At 38.9% G+C, this 20768-nt stretch overlaps 1 protein-coding gene across 4 annotated transcripts; it reads right to left on the bottom strand.

Annotated features, from left to right (window-relative positions):
* Nucleotides 1–2218: 2218 nt before the first annotated feature.
* Nucleotides 2219–19858, bottom strand: LOC307170441 (uncharacterized protein). Of its 4 annotated transcripts, XM_079891524.1 has the most exons (24): nucleotides 19666–19858; nucleotides 19473–19547; nucleotides 19294–19359; nucleotides 17690–17847; nucleotides 16999–17083; nucleotides 15295–15712; nucleotides 13989–14082; nucleotides 12760–12880; nucleotides 12189–12293; nucleotides 11971–12027; nucleotides 11795–11863; nucleotides 11614–11703; nucleotides 11424–11533; nucleotides 11240–11263; nucleotides 10601–11108; nucleotides 7469–9883; nucleotides 7240–7387; nucleotides 4282–4387; nucleotides 3950–4109; nucleotides 3761–3868; nucleotides 3403–3489; nucleotides 3019–3124; nucleotides 2849–2922; nucleotides 2219–2767 (listed from the first exon to the last, which is right to left on the bottom strand). In XM_079891524.1, exons 1-24 carry the CDS (start codon nucleotides 19783–19785, stop codon nucleotides 2696–2698), a joined length of 5376 nt encoding a protein of 1791 aa, XP_079747650.1. In that variant the 5' UTR covers nucleotides 19786–19858; the 3' UTR covers nucleotides 2219–2695. The 4 variants fall into 4 exon arrangements, with proteins under 4 accessions (XP_079747650.1, XP_079747651.1, XP_079747652.1 ...); XM_079891525.1 differs by lacking the exon at nucleotides 11240–11263; XM_079891526.1 differs by lacking the exons at nucleotides 17690–17847; nucleotides 19294–19359; nucleotides 19473–19547; nucleotides 19666–19858 and adding an exon at nucleotides 17196–17347.
* Nucleotides 19859–20768: the final 910 nt, after the last annotated feature.

The raw sequence follows: 20768 nt of genomic DNA, 5'->3' as shown, positions 1-20768 counted from the left end.
CGATGCTAGGACTTAAAATATAGATCAGAGTACTGAAGGCTCAACATTAACATTTTAAAACAATTTAATGTGAACATTACGTTTTGATATTGAGCTCAAGACTTTTGGAAAGACAAAACAATCAATCAATGCTTATTACAGCAAAACAGCACGCCATGACATTGACAAGATTTCATCTCAGCAATAGGATCCAGAAGTGTACCTTAATGAATCGGAACTGCACAATCAGGGAGTTTATATTCTACAATTAAAGAGGAAAAAGTATTAAACCTGAGTATGATGTCACTTTGTGTAGCTGGATGTAAGAGAGTGCAAAAGATGAGGATACTAGGAAAACGGGTCCATTAAATCTGTATCAAATCTCACCTTCAACTGCATGAAGTATTAAATTGTGATTCCAGTACTCTCTCTCTTTCTGTGTGTACACGTGTCATGTGACGTTTACTGCCGTGTTACTGATAGATAAACCAAATTCTCCACTGTACAATTCTCCCTCCTATTTTTTACATTTACATTAAAGACATGATTTAGTGGTTCTCAACCTTTTTGACATGAAGGCCCCCCAATGTCCAACACAATATTCATAGGGCCCGCATAGAAGATTGGTTTTAACTATGATAAAGCTGTTAAATATTTGCTAATATTAATACTTGATAAACTATACAAATATAAACTAATATAGTTTATATTGATAAACTAAAATCAAATAGTTTTAAATAAAAAAAGTACACCTTGATTTTGTTTTCTTTAGCATTAGATTATTTTTATATAATTTAAATCAATAATTTAAGAGATTGCTGAGGCCATCTAGAGGGCCATGGGCCCCTGATTGAGAAACACCTGCTTTAGTATGCATATTAAGTGGTGTTCCCTGTACTGTAGGCTGGTGGATATATTCTGATACTGCATTGTGATATTACATGACCAGATACACTAGTATTTTACTGCATATATTCATTCTCTACAAAGTTGAATGCATGTTATGTTTGTAATGGCCAACTGTATATTTTCTAATAGCCAGACAATAATAAGATAATTACCCACTAACTACTTTTAAAGTGCTGGCCTCTCCGGCTGAGAAGCTGTCAGTCAGTTTTAAACCTGTTTTCTTTCTTTCTTTAACCCAAGATCTGGTCTAGACAAAATTGAAGTGGTTTCACAAACAAAATGCACAGAATATAGGCTAAGCCTCAAAGGTAGGCTATAAGCTTTGCATCCATAACATGAGCTTAATAGACGATTTTGTCAGAGAGATGTAGACCGTGTTTAAAATTTAAATTAAAATGTCAATTTACCGGTTACAAAAACTGAACTTTACTCACCATTCCTGTAAAACTATAAAAATATTTCAGGTGGAGGTGCTGAGACAGAGAAACTTGAAGAGGCAGTCGGTGAGTGACATGCAAAAACGAGCTGAATAGGATCATGGACGTTTTGTACACACTTTTGGTTAGAGAGAAAAGATAGAGAGATTTAAGGGATTGCCATTTTAAAATTAATCAGTGTTGTGAAAATGTAACATAATGAAGAGATCATCGTTTCAAAGCAACATGCATTATTCATAAGTAATTACTGACAAAGAAGCAGTCAGAAATTTAATTAGAAAGCGCACACACCTGCCGCGCTCCTCTCTCTTCCTCTCTGTACAGCTTTACAACAGACATGAAAACACAGCTTTGCTGAGACTTATAAGCAAGCAAAAAATGAAGACCCATAAGTGATGTGAAACGATATCAAGCGTAGGCCTATTCGTATTAAATGAGGGAAATAGAGCAGCCCGAGGCCCCGACCGCATGTTCAGATACTATCGGTTAATTGGTTTTTGGCTAAATGCTTTCACGCTCGCACTCAGTATTATGAAACACATCAAATACCTGGGTCACAAGTGACTTTTGACATCTCCGACAATACATGCTAAAATACAAACAAAGGGATTTGACTATTAACATTCAGTTAGCAAGTAAAGGATCTTTGCCCTGACTTGTGCTAAAGTTTTCCAAAATCCAGGCAAAGCACGACATCTAGTGGTTGAAAAAGATATTACCGAGAGTCGTGACTGAAATTAAAGCAATCCCAAAGTAATATTAGCACTTTTAAGTCAGACTGAGAAAAAACAAAAAACAAAGTATGACCTTATTAAAACTATATGCCATGAATAGTTAACCTTATCTTTCGCTTAAAACATCAACGTTTGGTAAAGGAAGACACCGTGACATTTACAGTATGAGGAGGACTGTTTATCAGAAAGCTTAAAGATTAACAACAATAATCTGAAATAAAAATAATGATAAAATAGCTTATCCTTTGCAGTATTTTCTACACAATATCTGCACCTATGAGCCGAAAAGTTCACAATACTTAAACAAGAAGTTCAAGACAGGAAAACTTGACTTTATTTATAATTAGAGATAAAGAAAATCAAACGATGCTCAATCAGGCATAAACATGTAAATATAAACAGTTTAAGATTTAGAGAGACATCCTCATCCTCAAAAATGTGTTATATTGTCTAAAGTAGTAACGAAACAAAAATTAAAATGACTGATGTACACACACACCTGTGACTAAAGGTATAGTTATAATTCATTGTGTAATAAAGATATACAATTAATTTAATAATTTAACCCACATAATATACTAAAATGCCTCTCTCTCTCACACACACACACACACACACATTCTCTTTCACTCTCTCTCAGATCTTTTGCGTGCTAGTTAATTCAAAGAGCTTCATCCTCTCCAGAACAGTGAGTCCATCCTTAATACTCTGAGAAGAAAATAAGAGAGAATGTTTCATTTTTAGGGAACATCAGTATTTTGTACCATGTAAGTGCACAGATAATCCCACCTTGGATCTGGCCGGCTGTGTTAGTGTTGAACAGTCCTTCACGAAGTCTGGGTTGCTTCTGGATTTCATCAGATCTGCAACAAGCATTTACAAATTGTGAATAAGTGCATATTTATGCACTTATCTGTATGCCTTCACAGTAACATGTCCGTTATTGAAGATTTGCTTACCATATTTTAAACACTGCTGTTGAGCTGGCACCATCCTCAGTTCATTGAAGTCACTTTGAGTTTTGACTTCTAAAAGGCTCAACTCAGAGTCTAGCTCTTTAAAATGCTTAAAAAACATAAAATAGAAACACAGAGTAAATAAAAACAGAGAAAACACTATTTAAAATGTGCTTACCTATTTAAAAGTTATCTTATTAGGAAACTGTTATGGGTAAAAACTGCGAATAAAACAAAATAACTTTCACAAATGTGTCATAATCATGTGTTTGTGTTGCTTGCCTAAAAACGTACTCAATATTCATGCCCAGTATAATGTCCTAGTATAGTATAATATAGTATAATAACCCAAAACTATTTATATGTTTTAAATTAAACAGATGTTACCATATTTCCTGCCAGCAGTTCCAATTTAAGTGAGTTGATCTCCTGTTTCAGACACTTAATCTCTGATTCCTTCACTCTGAGGTTTACCTACAGCGTCAAAGAACGAGACAGAGCACATCTGTTTTTACACATATAGACTTCATAGCACCTTTGATGGAATATTCTCTAACATAATCTCATCTGAGTGGTAATATAACCCATGAAGGATTATTTTATGGAAGCCGATTAAATGTAGTGAACTCAGAGTGCAATTTTAATCGGTGTTCAGTCAACCATCCCCTGCTAATTTTAGTAGTACAAGTCACTGCAAATCTGTGAAATTTGTGCACTTCGCAACGTGAAGGGTGTCAAGTTGTACCTCCAACTGATACATGTCTATCTCCTGAGAAGACTGGGAGTGCTTCACCTCCCCATTCATGCGTGAATGCATTAGGGATAATTCAGCAGCCAAACACTCATTTAATTCCTTAAAAAAAACATATGTGAGGCAAGCAGCAAAGTAATGACTGTATAAATATGCATTTTTTTTGTGTGCATGAGCATTTACCTGGTTGTGAGTGCGAAGCTCCTGGTTCTCTCTGTGTGTTGAACTCAATGCCTCTCTTTCTGTTTCTATAGTCCGGGTCAAATGAGTATTTTCCAGACATTTCTGAGAATACTGCTCTGACAACACCTCCAGCTCCCTGTGCAACGTTTCTAGCTCCTCACTGCAGAAAATGCACCAAGACACATGCACTTCTCAGTGGACAGAAAAAAAAGCAATTATCCCAATAATGAGTGGATAAGGCATATGGTTATTATATAGTTCTGCAACCCTAAATTAACATTTGATGGTGTGGCTGACAGTTGTCAGATTAATAATAGACATCACACACGCACTTATATTGTGCACGAAGCTGGCGGATGTCCACATTGGCTCCATTTTGCAGGGCTTTCTGAGTCTTGTCCATTTCCTCTTTATGAGCTTTCCTCATGGCCTCAATGGCTGAACAATAACAAATATTATAAAAAAAAAGTCAGACAGAGCAGAACAGAACAGAACAGAACAGAGACAAAGCAGCATAGATGCTAGATCACGCTTTGTATTTCTAAGCATGCAGAGCACAAATGTACATTTATTCATTTAACACATGCTTTTGTCCATAGGTAAAGTTGCAGTCCGTAACTTTTTTTTGTGTTCAAAATTTACATAAGCGAGAACATCACAAATCCATTTTCCAAACCGTGTTTTTGTCTTATCCTGAATCACTACGGTACACCTATAATAAGTGTTTATATTCTGACTATTTTAGACTGGTATGGGTCGTAGAGTAGCCCAGTACCAGCGTGACTTGTCATGGCCATAAACAGAGAACAGAGAAGTAGCTCCAGCTACAATGTTCTTCTGCAAGATGCATACAGTTCTGTTTATTAACCGCTAGAGCGCCAAAAGTTACGGACTGCAGCTTTAAATACAAGAGAGTAGTACAAATTTAGAACAAACCCCATGTATTTAGCTCTGTAGTTTCCTTATGCATGTTTCTGCTCTTTTTTTTTTTTGTATTGTGCATGAGTGTTAAAAGGGACAGTTCACCCAAAAATGAAAATGGTCTCAAACTTATGTTTCAAATTTGTTTTGACTTACTTTCTTACAAGAAACACAAAATGAGTTATTTAGCAGAATGTCCAAGTTGCTCTTTTTCTCACAATAAAAGTCGATGGTGACACCAGCTGTTTCCCATCCAATTTCACAGTATTGCAAAAGAGCAGAGTGAACATTATGAAGGTTTGCAATTAGGGCTGTGACGGTGGCAGTTTTTTACCACCGCGGTAGTAATGGACCCAAATACCGGCGGTGTTGCGGTGTTTGGGGGGGGGGGGGGGTGTTTTGAAGAAAAAAAAAGAAAGAAAGAAACAACACACTAAAGCCTGTAAAGCAGGGTTCACCAATCTCGGTCCTGGAGGGCCGCTGTCCTGCAGAGTTTAGCTCCAACCCCAATTAAACACACCTGAACCAGCTAATCAAGGTCTCATTAGGCATACTAGAAACTTTCAAACAGGTGTGTTGGAGCTGGTTGGAGCTAAACTCTGCAGGGACAGCGGCCCTCCAGGACCGAGATTGGTGAACCCTGCTGTAAAGCATTGAAATAAATATCAGTAAATACTGGTAACTTACATAATATAATAAAGTTGAATCTATTTTTATTTTTTTTAATTTCGTTTAATATTTCCACACAAAGGCGCGTGATAAAGCCTACCGCTCTGCGCTTTGAGAGGGATGTGGGACACGAGCAGGAAAGATACCATCGATCTCTTTTCTGATATCTTCATGTTTTCTACTTGTAAAAGGTGTGAAGAGCGAATTTATCTTCTACAAGGGCAAGGCATTTAGGCTGTTTGCGCGCTGCCAGAGAAAGCAAAACTAAAATTCCCTGCGTTTTACCATATGTCTAATAACAAGCACAAACTGTGTTAAAAAGAATTTGACGTACAAGTAAAAATGTAGGCTATCTGACCTACAGCGTTTTTCTAGGCTACTTTACCACAGAAAAGAATACGAAAATAATCGACCTAAAAGCGAAGGAAGAAACGTTTAACGCGTCTTTGGGTGAGACGCGAGTGAAAAAGAAAAAAGAGATTCCATGCAGGGATGAGTCGCGATTTTTGAATATTCGATTAGTTGATTTAATTATAGAATATCTAATGTTCTAATGTCTGTTGTGCGATCATTCTCTAAAATAAAATCTCCATGTTCTGGTGCTGATGCGGCGGTGACGCGTTCGTAACCGGAGGGTGACGCTGCCAATAACGCACATAACAGCTGTCACAAAGAACCGGCAAAAGTAATGATTATGAACGTGTCAAATATAGCAAGGAGACATTTGAATTGTTTATTAATAAAGTGTTTTGTGTGTGTGTGTGTGTGTGTGTGTGTGTGTGTGTGTGTGTGTGTGTGTGTGTGTGTGTGTGTGTGTGTCAGTGTCGGGCTGCAAAGATGACGATGCTCACTCTTCGCAGTGAACGCGAGAGAGAAATGCACACTTCAATACGGAATAGAAGCATATGCTAGTCGGTTTATTTTCCATTTTGAATTGTTTTGTTTAAAAGTAGACAATTCAAGCTTTCTATAAGGAATAACTAATGGAATATTTTTTAATTCGATGATAATCGGGTGACCAGATCGCAAACCAGAATTCAAAGCCGACAAAGCTTAAGTTTACGGGCTCACGTACAACTCTCTCATTCGTCATGAATTAAAACTTTTCCATGGCTGCGATATAACATTTAATTGCTAACCTATTATTTATTTTGTAAACAAAGCTTTGTGTGTCATAATATTAATGTAAAACAGCATTCATATACAAAATTTCTTTTTAGGCGAACAACCGCCGGTACTACTCAGCCACCGCGGTGGCGCTTTACAACCGCGGTGGTGCGGTTGTCAAGTTTACCGGCACAGCCCTATTTGCAATGAAATGAGGAATAGTAAATGACAGACATTCAATTTTTAGGTAAACTATGCCTTTAACTCTGTTCAGCTTAGTGCATAGTGCTATGTACTGTATTGTAGTCTTTGCTGTAAGCCAAAAGTACTTGTCTGGTCTGTTGTTATGACAGGGGAGTCCAAACCTGCTACTGGAGGGCCACTGTCCTGCAGAGTTTGGCTCCAACTTGCTTTAACACATCTGCCTTGAAGTTTCCAGTATGCCTTGTAAGACCTTTATTAGCTGATTCAGGTGTTTAATTGGGGTGGGGAGCTAAAATCTGCAGGACAGTGGCCCTCCAGGAGCAGGACTGGACAGCCCTGTGTTACGTTATGTGAGCTGAATGAATAAGAGCTAATGCTGAGAGGAGCACCTGCAATGGTGGCGTTCGTCTCTTCCTGCAGCACTCTTTCTCTTTCCTCTGTCAGCCTTTCCACCTCTCTCTGATGCTGCCTCTGCATCTCCTCAATCACTCGCTGATGGCTATCCTCCATAATGCTGAAACCATGCTCATATGTGGCCTAAGACAAAAATATAGTGTACCTTAATTTTAGGTATAATTACATGTTAATCTCATGCTGTAACAAGAAGGCTGTGGGCACCTTGATGGTTTCCAGGTCAAGCTGGAAGGCTTTGACATCCTTGTTGCTGAGGTCTGCCCTTAAACAAGTGACCTCAGTCTCAAGCTCTCTGATTCGGTCTTGCAGAGAAGTCACAGAAACCTGATCAGTCTTGTCACTCTCGTCTAATTCGGAAGGGGTTGCAGCTTTTGGCTTTGACACGTTCTGAATGTAGTATTCATGAAGTCGGCTCATCTCCTCCTCGTGGATTTTCTGGAGCACCTGCAGCTTCTCATCAAACTCCACCTGCAATCTTTCTGCTTCTTCTGTCTTCAATTGAGCATTGGTCTCAGCTGAAACACGTTCCTGTTCTGCCTTTTTGACAACAATGCGCTCCTCACGCAGCCTCTCTTCATAACAATCCGTCTGTTCCTGGAAAAGAGTCTCCATACTACGACACATGGCACGACACTCACACTGAGTCTGCTCTCTCTGCTTGCGTAGGGCACTCATCTCTTGCTGCAGGGCCGAACGCAGACGACAAGCCATGTATGCCAAAGTGGCCTGACACATTGCAGCCCTCAGGATGGCAGTAGGAGTTTCACCAGGAAGGTCAGTCTCTCTATACTCAGACTGTAGCTGTGTTGAGAGGTTGTGCAGTGACTTGGCCTGAGCTCGGAGCTCTACTACCAGACTCTTTCTGCAAGCAAGCTGTACCTCAGAGTCCTCAAGGAGTACATCAGTCGCCAGCTCGTCCTCCATCTGTTCACTGTAAGGTGCAAGTTCTGGTGGGCTAATGTCAGCAAGTTTGGACCCCTGCTTGGAACCGTTTTCCATTTTGGTTCCAGACGAGGAACTGTCAGATACTGGCCAAGGCAACACATAAAAGGGCTTCAATTCCTGTTGTTCCTTTGAGGGATGAGTAGACAGACTATGTAGGAGGTATGCCATCTCTGCTCTTACACACAGTCTATGGATCACATTTTCACTCAGCGTATTGTCTAGCAGATCTTGTTCGAGAGGGTCCAAGAAGATCTGAGAGTAACTAGGTTTCACAGCCCCATTATGACTGCCTCCTTTAGCCATCCTAAGCACTTGGATATGCACCTCTGACAATCTATTAAGCAACTTTGTACTGGGATTCTCAAGTGCAGAGGCAATCCTTTGGACAACCAGAGCCTCCAGCGACAACACTCTGCTGGCCATGTCCAGAGCTTGACTTCTCCCTGGACTTCCATCATCAAAAAGGGAGATATTAGCTTTGTCCGAAGTTCTGTCTAAAGTGGTTCCCTGCAGGCTATGCAAAGTTCCAGTATAACTCGGCAGAGCATCCATGGAGAGTCGGCCTTCTGGATTATGGAGGGATCTGTGGGAGCACCAAGAATCATTGAGTGTGTGTGGTCCAGTGTTGAGTTGTTGTTGTTGTTGAAGATGCATGGTAAGCTCCCGGAGTCGCTCTTCGGTGTCACACAACTTGCGCTCTAGTGCCTGGATCACAGAGATCACTCTGTGTGACTCATCTGCCTGAGTAGTAGGTTGTGTTTCCAAATATTTTTTCCCTTTCTGTCTGTTTTGTTGCGGCTCAATCAGTGTCTCACATAAAATATTAGTTTCATAAGGATGGTTTTGGGCTTCCTTGAGCCTTAATTCAGTCTCCTCTAGACTACTGCCCAAGACTGCCATCTTAACAAGCACTTCCTGGAGTTCACGTTCCTTCCTGTGCAGCTCTTGCTGTTGCTCCATCAGCTGGGTTTGGAAGCGCTCCTCACTTACTCTCTCACAGTCCAGCAGAGCACCTCGCAAACTCTGTATTTCCTCACATGCTCTTTCATAATCATGCTCCATGTCGTAATAAAGAGTCTCTTCATTTTGGAGGCGTGCCTGCAGACGACTGACCTCACTGTCGGACTCCTCCAGCTGGTTTTGTAGCTCCTGGCACCTTCGTACAAGGTCATCATTAACTTCACCTGTTGGCTTCTTCTGCAGCTCAGCCTCTTTCTGCCTTAAATGCTCCTCTAGTTCCTTCGATCGCTGTTCCGATTGGTCGAGGCTGTCACTGAAGCTCCTCCTTTCTCGTTCCTGGCTCTCTTGCAGGAGGCGCAGGTGCCTCTGTAGCCGGACCTCCTTTAAGGCTTGCGCTTCTTCGGTTGCTTTTAGACGGCCCGTTACCTCCTCTAACCGTCCATGCAGACTCTCCAGCACCTCCTCGCGTTCCTTCAGAAAAGTTTCTGCCTCTTGAATCTTTAATTCTGCCCTCTGAAGACATCCCTGGCTATCGTTAAGCTCAGCTTGTAGTCGGGCCTCAGTATGTCGTAACTCCCTTTCTTGAGTCTGATTCTTCTCATGCTCAGCCTTCAACTCTCTGCGCAGGCTTTGAAGCTCCACATCCCACTGCCATTCTGTCTGGGTTGAGGATGAAGAAAAGGTGACTGGCAATGGAGAAGTGGAGCGATCAACCTGTAATGAATTGCAAGACTTTATTTCAACTATGACAAATTATATGTAATGATACAACCAGGGTTTGAAATGAACCTTTTCACTCATCAGCCAATTTGGCTACTAAAAAAGTTAAAAGTTAAGTTCAGCCAAAACTAAAATATCAGAAATAAACCAGATTATCAAAGTCACATCTTAGATTTAAATATAATTATTATTAAATCTGATTCTGAATTACTGTATTGCTTTCAGCTTTATGACATTCATCCACTGTTTGCAGAAAGGCCTACCATTAAATATAGACGCTTGGGCACTTTTTGCCCAAAAGTCTTAGACATGCAGCATTTATGAGAAGGGGTTGGAAAAAGTGGCCTCTTAATTGTACATACATATATTTGTCCTAAATCTATGTATTTTTAATGTGAGTGACGCTGTGGTGCAACATGATTTTGAACAGCCGAAGTCGTAGTTGGGCGTCACAGGTGTGCGTACTACGGTCATAGAAAACAATCTCTCTCTTTACGTGTTGTTTTGCTAATGTTTGAGGCTCCTTTTATGGGAGGGGCTCTGATAGTGATGCCATGCAAAGTGATAGAACATAATTTGTGAATCATAACCAGCCAAATTGGCTAGTGTTGATAAGCGTTACCCGCCACAGTGGATTTTCACCTGAATTTGCCGGGTTGGTGGGTGTTAATTTCAAACCCTGGATACAATCATATTTGCTTGTTACGTTACCTGCTTTTCTTCTTTGGGTTTATCTTTGAGTAGTTCACCAGGGCTGTCACAGTGGACACGTACTGCCCCTGCATCAACCTCTAAGCTGTCTGGGCTGATTGATTCTGGGGAGGTGCGACGTGACACTGTCATCAGTGATAAGTGTGATGGTATATCAGCAGACATGATGTTCAAGCTTCGCCCTTGAAAGAGTCTGGTCTTCTGAAGATATTCGCTCTCTGATGCCTCAGAGACAGAACGTATGATCGCCTCTTCAGGGGATGATGCAGGGGCAGGAGGCACCGAGCGCTCACTGTTATAGTTCCATTGCCTTCCTGACAGATCATTTGACAACTCCTCCTTGTGCGATTTACAACTTAATTCTGCCCAATCAAAGGTTCTGTAACGTCCCTCTCTACGGCGCTCACGGATGCGACTCTTTTTCTCCTCCTCCTGGGGAACTGTATTGTATTGGGAGGAGCCTGTACGAGCCTGTGCACCAGTCAATGGCACCTTTTGAGGAATAGAACTGAGGAAAGAAAAGATGTAGCAAACTATGATTTAGTTATTTCAATTAAAATATATTTTTATGCGTTTACCATATATACACTTTATTTAAATGAAAAAACACTTATGGTTACAGCAAAAACACATTCAAACCTGGATTTTATAGTATGATTTTTCCTTGTATAGCATTGGAGAAAAAGAAAAATGGCTGATTGTAAAGTCAATCCCCTAACATGGGATTGTTTTGTGAGCAAAATAGAGCAGGGTTTTGACAAAATATTTGTAACAACTGGATTAATGCACTCCTGAGAGATGCAGCTAGCTTTCAAGCTGTTACCATGTGACATCAGGGGCAGTGCTGGGATGAACATTTTTCATTACTGCCTGGACCCAGTTCCGTCGTATCCCATAAGTCATTGCACAGAGGGTGAAGACCCCCTCCTTTGTCTGTATGAAAAGAGGGATGAAAAAAATTCAATGAAATAGACACTAACACATAAGCTTAAATATAGCTAATATACACTCACGTGAATCTGAAAGCCATAGTTTCTTTGTACAGGGAAATCTGTAACATCGTAACAAGTAGACAAATTGATCTCACCATCCACATCAGCTGCCTAGATGACAAAACAGAGAAAGACCAGTTCATTTCTCTTAACTGCAAAAGGCAAATCAGTTATTATGATGATTCTTTATAAATCAATTTACCTCTTCTGCTACAGAGTCACGGTAGAATCTCAGAGTCTGGTTAGTAAGAACAAACCAATGTTTCTTCCACTAGACAAAAGAGAACATCAGACCACTTTACGTAGTAAAAACATTAACAAATCGATTGACATCATTCAAATATATGTGCCCTGAGACACTAAAAACTTCAAAATCACCTTTCCGTCTTCTCCCAATCTAGACATCCATCCCTTTTTGAAATTAAGGAGGTCAGGCTGAGAGGAAAAGAGCATTAGCAATGTCATATGTGATAATGCATGGTTAATTATGATTAACTAGATCAATTAGTCGCTACATCCCATAAGTCATTTGCTTAAATTTATTTACTGGCATAATAAAAATACACATTAGGGTCATTCTGATTGGTTGTACTTACTGTGGGCGTGGGATCAAGATGTCTGCTTTCCAGCGATTTGGAACGGAAGCTGCATGATGTGAAGGGTCGCGAGTGATCAGGAATGTCATCATTAGGGGAGGAATCCTACTTAGAGCCAAAACAGAATGAGAAAAAAATTCACATTAAAGAGTATTACTATTAAATGTAATTTTACCTTATTTCAATAATGATCCATTTAGACTACCATTCAAAAGTTTGGGGACAGTAATTTTACTTTTATTCAACAAGGATGCATTAAATTGATTGTCACAGTAAAGGCATGATGTTACAACATAATTCTATTTAATTATTATTTCTATTTAGGTATTTCTACTTAATTATTTTCAGGGTTCTTTGATGAATATAATCAAGGTTTTTCACAAAAATATTAAGCAGCACAACTGTTTTCAACATTGATAACAATAAGAAATGTTTCTTGAGCTCCAAATCAGCATATTAAAAACCCACTACTAAGTGCACTGAATGCAACAAGTGACTTAAAAATTCTTACAAACCTCAAACTTTTGATTTTTAGTGTACTTGGTTCAATTAATCCAGAATGAGTTTTCACCTGAGATGTACTGACAGTTGTCTTATGGTCATTTTGTGCAGAAGATGAGGAAGTGAAGGTTGATGGGGGAAGTTCGTTATCTAGAAATGAACCCTCCTGTTGATCAGCATCCTGATATCTCCTAGAAGCAAACATGCAAACATATAAAAGATATTCTAAAACAGTGGATATCAATTTCATATTCGACTTTAAGCTATACAAATTCTCAAAAAAAATATTCTGAGCCTAATATACAAAAAAAATAGACATTGAGAAGACAAAACAGAGATGGATTGTAATTTGTAGTATAGACCAACTGGAATTCAGTATGTACATATTATAATGGTAACATTAAAGTTAAGATATACATAGGGGTGGTGTGGCGCAATGGATAAGACACATGCCTTTGGTGTGAGAGACCCGGGTTCGAATCCACTGTGAGACACCAATGTGTCCCTGAGCAAGACACTTAACCCCTAGTTGCTCCAGAGGCGTGCGACCTCTGACATATATAGCAATTGTAAGTCGCTTTGGATAAAAGCGTCAGCTAAATGAATAAATGTAAATGTAATGTAAATGTACATAGAAAATACAATGAACACCTAAAACTGAAATGACAACAATTTGAACAAACTGCAGACATTTGTTGAGGAAATCAAAAAGCAAAAGCAGAAAGTTTGAGGAACAGCAACGCAGTGCTGCAAAGCGATTTAACATTTAAACACATTGAGAATTGTGGCTTGAAGAATATGTTTGTAGTAAAATGGCAAATGGGAAAGCAAGCAGATCTGGTTTGATTTGACTGATGGAGATGGGATGAGGTCTCCTGAAAGATAAACAGAAAAATGCTTTTGAAAGAATTGCAATAAAATGATGAACACTAGAGGGAGCCACAAACATTATACATAAAAACCAACTCTGTGCAGTTGGTGTAATGAGGGAATCAAGAGTGAAATGCACAGTCTTACCTCCTCCGATTTCCAAACAGCCGGTGTGCTTTTCTTCTTGGGCTGGGTGCTTGATGTGCTTCATGTCTGAGTGTGTGTGTCGTGGATGTGTGTGATATTCTCTTCCCATTGGACTCCAAACTTTTCTCCCAAGAGCAACCAACCACATCTTCAGGATCACCCTCACAAGCCCCCTGTGAACTGTGATTGGTTGGTGGAGGAAAGGGGCAGGGGCTAAGGGGCTTTAAGGTAGGAAACATACAAGGATGTGAGGCAGGTGAACAAACAGAATCACAGTCACACCTGGAGTCAGTGTGTGTTTGTTCATCTGCAACACGAGGACTTGTCTTCTCCAGAGAGGAATAGCCGCTTTCAGTGCCCAATCGACTCTTAGTACCTGAGAGAGCAAATGAAAGCGAAGCAAACTCAGTCCAGAACTAATCTGTATTTCCAATTCTTACTTAGCCAGTGCACTGACATGAGTTTACAAGGAATAAAAACTTGAAGAGTACCATATTTGTATCATGGCAGATAAAAGTACCATTAGTTTCATAGTTCACCCAAAAATTTAAATCTGGCATAAATCATTCACCCTCATGTCTTTCCAAACCTGTATGGCTTTCTTTCTTCCATGGAACACAAAAGCAGAGTTTCTAAAGAATATTCAATTCAGATAAGATGCATGCAATTACAATGAATAATAAATACTGGAGCCTTCAAGTTTAAAAAAGGACAGAAAAGTACCACAAAATTATCATAAAAGTGGTCCAAACCAAAGTAACATTTTTCTGCAAACTATTCAAATTCTTTACTAGAAAAATTAACAATGGTTTTAGCTACTACCCACTAGGGATGGGACGGTATGAAAATTTCATATCACGATAATAGTGACCAAAATTATCGCGATTATCAATATTATCACGGTTTTGTTAAAACGAGATGAAAGTGTTCAAAAATAACTGATGCTCACACTGAAAACACTTCAACAAGTTTTATATTTGAAAATCAACAAACAACAAATGAAACAAGCAGCTCTATGCACTTTTTAAAGCAAGATTATATTCTGTGGCATTTCCTTTCTTAAAATGACCGTTGTCAATAACAACGCATTATAACACAGCGCACATGTATCACGACAACGGACGCGCGCGCGCGCTCTCGCGTTTCATTCAAATACAACTTGCCATCTTGCGTCTCCGTTTTCGATTGTATTGAAAATTAAATCAGAGTTGATTTATTGTTTACTGAGTTTGATAATATTTTTGTGATCATGTAAGATTTAAAACATTAATCTGCCTTCCGCCATTCCTTCTCGAATAAAAAAACAACAACATCACGCGTTGCGCCTGCATCAGACTGTTGCTGGCTGGACAGGATTTACAGTGAGTTATTAAAATCGCGATAATCAAACACGGTTTTAATGATAATTTAATTTTAAACGATAATACTAACCGTCAGTACATTTATCGTGGTTTATAGTGAAACCGGTAATCGTCCCATCCCTACTACCCACCTTTATTTCTTAAGCCGACAAATCAGTAAGCACTAAAACCATAAACAAGTACATCCAGTTAATGTCATAAGCCCACACACAAAAGAGAGGTCGTACCGTCTGCGCCGGAGCAGCTCGAGAGCTGATCGAGTGACGAGGTGAGACAGGAGCCAAGATTGGTATTGAGTGAAGAAGCATTACCACTGCTGGAAGGAACCCCAACTCTACCATTGAGTGACTCCTCCTCCAGCTCTTTCTCCGATGAAAGCAACGAGACCTCCTCCACCGTGCTCAACATGCTAGTTGTTCTGTCTTTTTTGGTGGCCCCTTTATTACTGCCATTTCTGCTGCTGCCATTAGTGGCACTGCTCGTACTCGTGCCAGCATTGTCACTGATGGACACTTTACCACCACTATTATTACTAGAAGTGATGCTGCCTTGCCTATTAATGCTGCTGGTGAAACTACTTCCAGAAGTGCAAGTTTTTTTAGCACCACCACTGCAACTGCTAGAGGTTTTGTTTTCTGCTGTCTGCTGAGAGAGAAAGACAGAGACAAAGAATATAGTTGAGTAAATCAGAGACTGACAGGTTGCACACAAGCGCTCGGACAGCAAAATCCAATTGGCATGGATGGTGAAGGAAAAGCCTCTCTTTCTATATACAACCTGCTTGATAAACAAGCACACACGTCTTTTGCTCTCTGCTCCCACTTTGCAAACTCTTTACCCTCCCCGGGGTGATGCTCAATAATCCTGTCCAGATCACTTAAGTTAATTCTATTAAACTTCCATCTGACTAGCGCTTCAAATTACACAAAAACAAAAAGCACACACACACAAAATACAGGAACACAGCATTTCAACTACATGCTGTTAATTGTTGCAGCACGGTGGAATGGCACTTTCACACACTAGATCAATTTGGTCTGCTGTCAGCAGAAAGGATATGCAGAAGGTAGAGAGGGATTAGTAAATCAACTGGACAGAAAGACGGGCACAGCACTTAGAAATGTAATTAAAGTAAAGAACAGAGGAGGAGGGCATTTAAAGGAGCAGTACTCCAAAACAGCATTATTCTATCAACATTACTGTGATCATCTAAAAACAAACCTGTTCCAGGAGCACTTGAATATCCCTTTTACACTTATTGAAGTGTACTTATCTGGTGTAACAAATAATGGTGCAAGTGTCCATACACACTTATAATTTAGATGAAATAGAGTGGACTTTACTGTACTGTAACAGAAAAACATTTACTCAAGATACCATTTTGGCACATCTGCCTTTTCCAATCATGCATGGAATGAGCTTCAAGGTATACAAAACATGGAATCTGTGTCATCTCTTGATCTGTTAAAAATATTTTAAAGTCCATTTTTATAGAACAATGTCAATTACAATGACTTAAAATGCCTTTAAGTGTGATTTCAGATATTATAATCATCTGGATATCTAATCCACCTCTAGTTTAAGAAGAATTTGGTTTGTAATTACTTTCTGAATATTTATAAAAAAACTGAACAACAGTACTAAATCCTGCTACACCATGTAGATCTCAAATGAAATGCTGACAAGGTATAGAAAACAACAACAACAACAAAATAACTGGAAATTTGTTGACAAAACTAAAACATCTAAAAACAGTCAAATAAATTTCAGTGCGCATTTTTATTTTTTTAAATACCCGCCATTGAATGTTTCTGGTCATTTTCATATTTTACCAAAGCAAATAACTAGATGGTATATTGAAAAGATATTAGATATGATACATGCATTGCATGTCACATAACATGTTTTTATGAAATATGAACAAGACTCACTTGTGGTGGGTGGACTTTATCCTTCCCCTTCTTCCTCTGATTTGATTTAGCAGCTTTGGGATAAACAAACAGATTTTCCTGCCACCTAAATAAAACAAATACTGTCAAATTCATATACAGGACAGACCCCAAAAAAGGACCCAGACTGGAAATCACACTAATATGCAAACTCAAACAAGCATTCCGATTTCTCTTACTTCTGCTTTTTGGACATCACTCTTCTAGACTAAAAACCTCCGGTTGCAAAGAAGTAGAGAATTACGAGCAATAAAAGAACAAGCCTGAACAATCCCAAAAGAAACAGTTCTAAAGCTGGTGTTCTCAACACAGAAACACATGCACACACTCTAATCCGAGACTCCTTGACACCTTCTTTTACACTCTTAAGGGATTAGGTCAGCCTGGCTGAGATTTACTGACTTATAACACTTAAGCAGAAACAGAGGGATCAGACAGAAAGAGAGAGATGCTTTCAATTGAACTAGTGAACAGAGCTGAGATTGTGACACAAAAACAGGATATTTAACAGCCTGACTTCTTTAGCGTCTTTTGTTCCATTACATCACAACATATATGATTGCATACCATAAATGTTAATGGATGTATATATCAAGTGGGATCAAAATTAACTAATGACAAAGTAACTGTTACGTGCGGCTTAGTTCCCACTACAGGCCAGTGAGTGTATTACCTACTAATGCCCAAGCTGTCTGTGTTCTCTGTTCGGATGTAGTAGTCTGTGTCAGTGAAGCACAACCTCAGACAGTTCTGGAAGCCAGTTTGAGATGAAGCGTCAAGAATCTCACAACACTGGATCATATTCACACTTCCTTGAGGCAATGTACCTGGCTAGATAAAGCATTGCAGGAAACATTTTAAAGTCACCATGAAATTGGACAATTCTTGCTTTTTATGGAATTTTACTTTATTTATTATAAATGTTTATTTATCTGTGCACATCATTCTTTTTTTTTTATTCATGCACCCTTATAATATTTACTCAAAATAACTTTCCCTCCCTCTTGCAGAAACATCCCTTCTCTTCTCTTCTCTGATGACGTGTTTACTGGCACGAGGGCGAGACAACCTGTCACTCACATGAGATCACAGCAATAGCAAACCACAACTATCCAATCAATTTCCAATGGGCAAAATCAAGTCCCATTTTTTCTTGTTCGAGAAACCGTCCGTTACACTTTGATATACAATAGGAAAGAAAAGACTAGTGCTTCATCAGTTTCATACTAACTTTATTTTTTTGGGACAATTGTAAGCCTTATCTTCTTGTTAAAGACAATGACTGTGTTATTTGCTAGAAGGTGATTTTCATAAATGTTGAGCTTTTATTTTTACTAATGTGATAAATAGCTTTTTACTTCTGGTGATTGCATTTAGGTTTCAAAATTCATGAAAGTTAGGGGTGTAACGTTACCCTCAAGTCACGATTCGATATATATATATATATCTCACGATACTGAACTCACGATACGATATTATTGCGATACACCATCCAAGACATGGTAAAAGGTTAACAAAAAATGTACTGTTGATTAAAATGTAAAATATGGTATTACATTGGGGGTGTAAAGGAATAGGCTTGGACTTAGTGCTCGTAACCCAATGCACCAGACAATGGTGACACTAGAATAAAAAAATTCCATGATACTCAAGCTTAAAATCCAGAATTATTTTAAATGAATGTGCTTGCACTCTTTCACTGACTAGATTTATTTAAAATAATGTAGGCCACTTTTTGCTTGTAACATAAGATATTTGGCATTATCAGGACCCACAAATATTCCCCTATTGCATTATTATCCGTTATATTCAACATTATAGTAGTTTAATCTACTGACACTAAAACTTTTTCTCACAGTTATTTTCATTTTGGGTGAACTATACACAATATATAGTCACTATCCACGATACATATTGTTGCATTTTTATATTGCGATATATTGTGACCTGATATATTGTTACACCCCACCATTTGTTGGGGGCACAGAACCTATTTTCTGCAATAAGCCAAAAGCCAGTGGAAAAAAGCCTATTGGGTTTTTGTCGAGGGAACCAGGGTGATGCTAACTTCCAGGTTGGCCTACAAAAATACATCACCACAGCTCTCTATTAAAGATAATGCTAAATGGCATTCAGTAGGCTATGTATAACATCAGTATGTATAACATCAAAATGAACATTTCTGGTCTGGTATCAGGGGTTTCATAAGCTTGATATAGTGGGGAAAATAAGATAAACAGTTTGAAAACACTGGATGAAAAACAAGTTAAACCTCACCATCTCATCCAGAGAGTAGCGTAGAAGCCCATGCTCGTAAAGCACAAAATATCTCCTCTGCCATTTCTATAACAGAAACGGGCAAGAAAGAGCAATGCTACACTTACAACATAACGATATATAAATATAAAGGGCCTGTATCTGATGGAAGTAATCTCTAGAACTGCCAGTGCCATCACCTGATGTTTCCTGTGGACAGAACTACTGAAGTCAGTGTCCTCTGGGGCCAAGAGGAGCCACCCCACATGAACAGGCTTAGTATGGGGAGAGGGAGAGAGAGAGAGAGGCTTTATCATTTATTCTTTTAATAAAATAACATAAAAAGATAGTTTAATTTCTCCAGCATTTAAAAAAAGTAAAGTATATCCTCACCTGATACAGATCTGCTTCGCTGAGTTTGTGCGAATCCACGGTTTTAAAGCAGTTTTGACATTTACTTTTATTAAAGATGTTGGCCTGAAAGCGATGACACCGATTCTCGCGTGAAAACATCGCGTTTTGCAGGTGACGACAAAATGTACTTTTTTATAAAAGTAAAATCACAGGGGAAAAAACTAATGAGGTTACTAAACTAAAGTGACGACGGTGGATTTTCTTTTATTTAAAGCAAGTAAGGGGTTCACGTTGTCTTCATTTATTAATGGTGTCGATCATGTTTTGTCTTCCTGCCCCACGAGCAAAAGGCCTTTCAGTCACTTAACTGATAATTTGTGGATTGATACCACAGTGATACACCGATGTAAACCCAATATAAACATTGGGTGGAGAGTTCAACTCTTCTAGAAACGTTTTGATCCACAGAACTTACATTAGAAGCTCAAACAAACCACAACACAAGCGTGGTTGCTGATAATGTCGCTCGCAACCTAGAGACAGCTTTCACCGCCAAACAGCGACAAAGTCACAGCTGTTATCCTTCAGATTCAGAGGCGGGGATATTGAGTCATCCCAATGATTCGAATCTTTTGACTTCGTTCACCAGAAAGATTTATTTACATTCATTCACGGACCTGTGGAAGCCCCATACTGACAATTTCTGCAGATTGTAAAAACTGTAATTCTAAATTTTGTGTATAAGTTTAAGAAACACATACTTTTATGTCAAAATAATATGTAGGTATAGGCCTACTTATAGCCTAAGTGTACTTTTTTTTTTTTCAACTTGGACGTCCTATGGGGGTTCAAGCCAGATTTAGGGGAAGGTTTTTAATGGTTTAAATTTTTACAGTGTTGAATACTGCTACATGTGCATATGACGTCACTATATTTAATACAGCAAGTGACATCCAACTATCGGTTTCAAATTAAAACTTTTATTAATTTTTTTCCTAATTTTGAGTAAAATACCCTGAATTTGTACATCTTTCAATTCATTAAACTAGCGATGGAAAGGTCAAGTTGGGTACATTGCATTCTGGAATACAATACCCAGTGCAGTGTGCTCTGGTTGTATACTGCACATTGTTGTCAAAAAT

The sequence above is a fragment of the Squalius cephalus genome (assembly GCF_949319135.1).
Source record: "Squalius cephalus genome assembly, chromosome: 1".
Taxonomy (NCBI): domain Eukaryota; kingdom Metazoa; phylum Chordata; class Actinopteri; order Cypriniformes; family Leuciscidae; genus Squalius; species Squalius cephalus.
Note: the sequence above shows the minus strand (reverse complement) of the source record. Positions and strands in the feature narration are given on the sequence as shown.

Coding starts and splice junctions, on each gene's coding strand:
- LOC307170441 (XM_079891524.1), bottom strand. CDS start 19,785: ATGTTTTCACGCGAGAATCGGTGTCATCGCTTTCAGGCCAACATCTTT. Junction 19,360..19,472: donor CTGTCCACAGGAAACATCAG/GTGATGGCACTG, acceptor TTTCTGTTATAG/AAATGGCAGAGGAGATATTT. Junction 11,109..11,239: donor AATCATACTATAAAATCCAG/GTTTGAATGTGT, acceptor TTCTTTCCTCAG/TTCTATTCCTCAAAAGGTGC.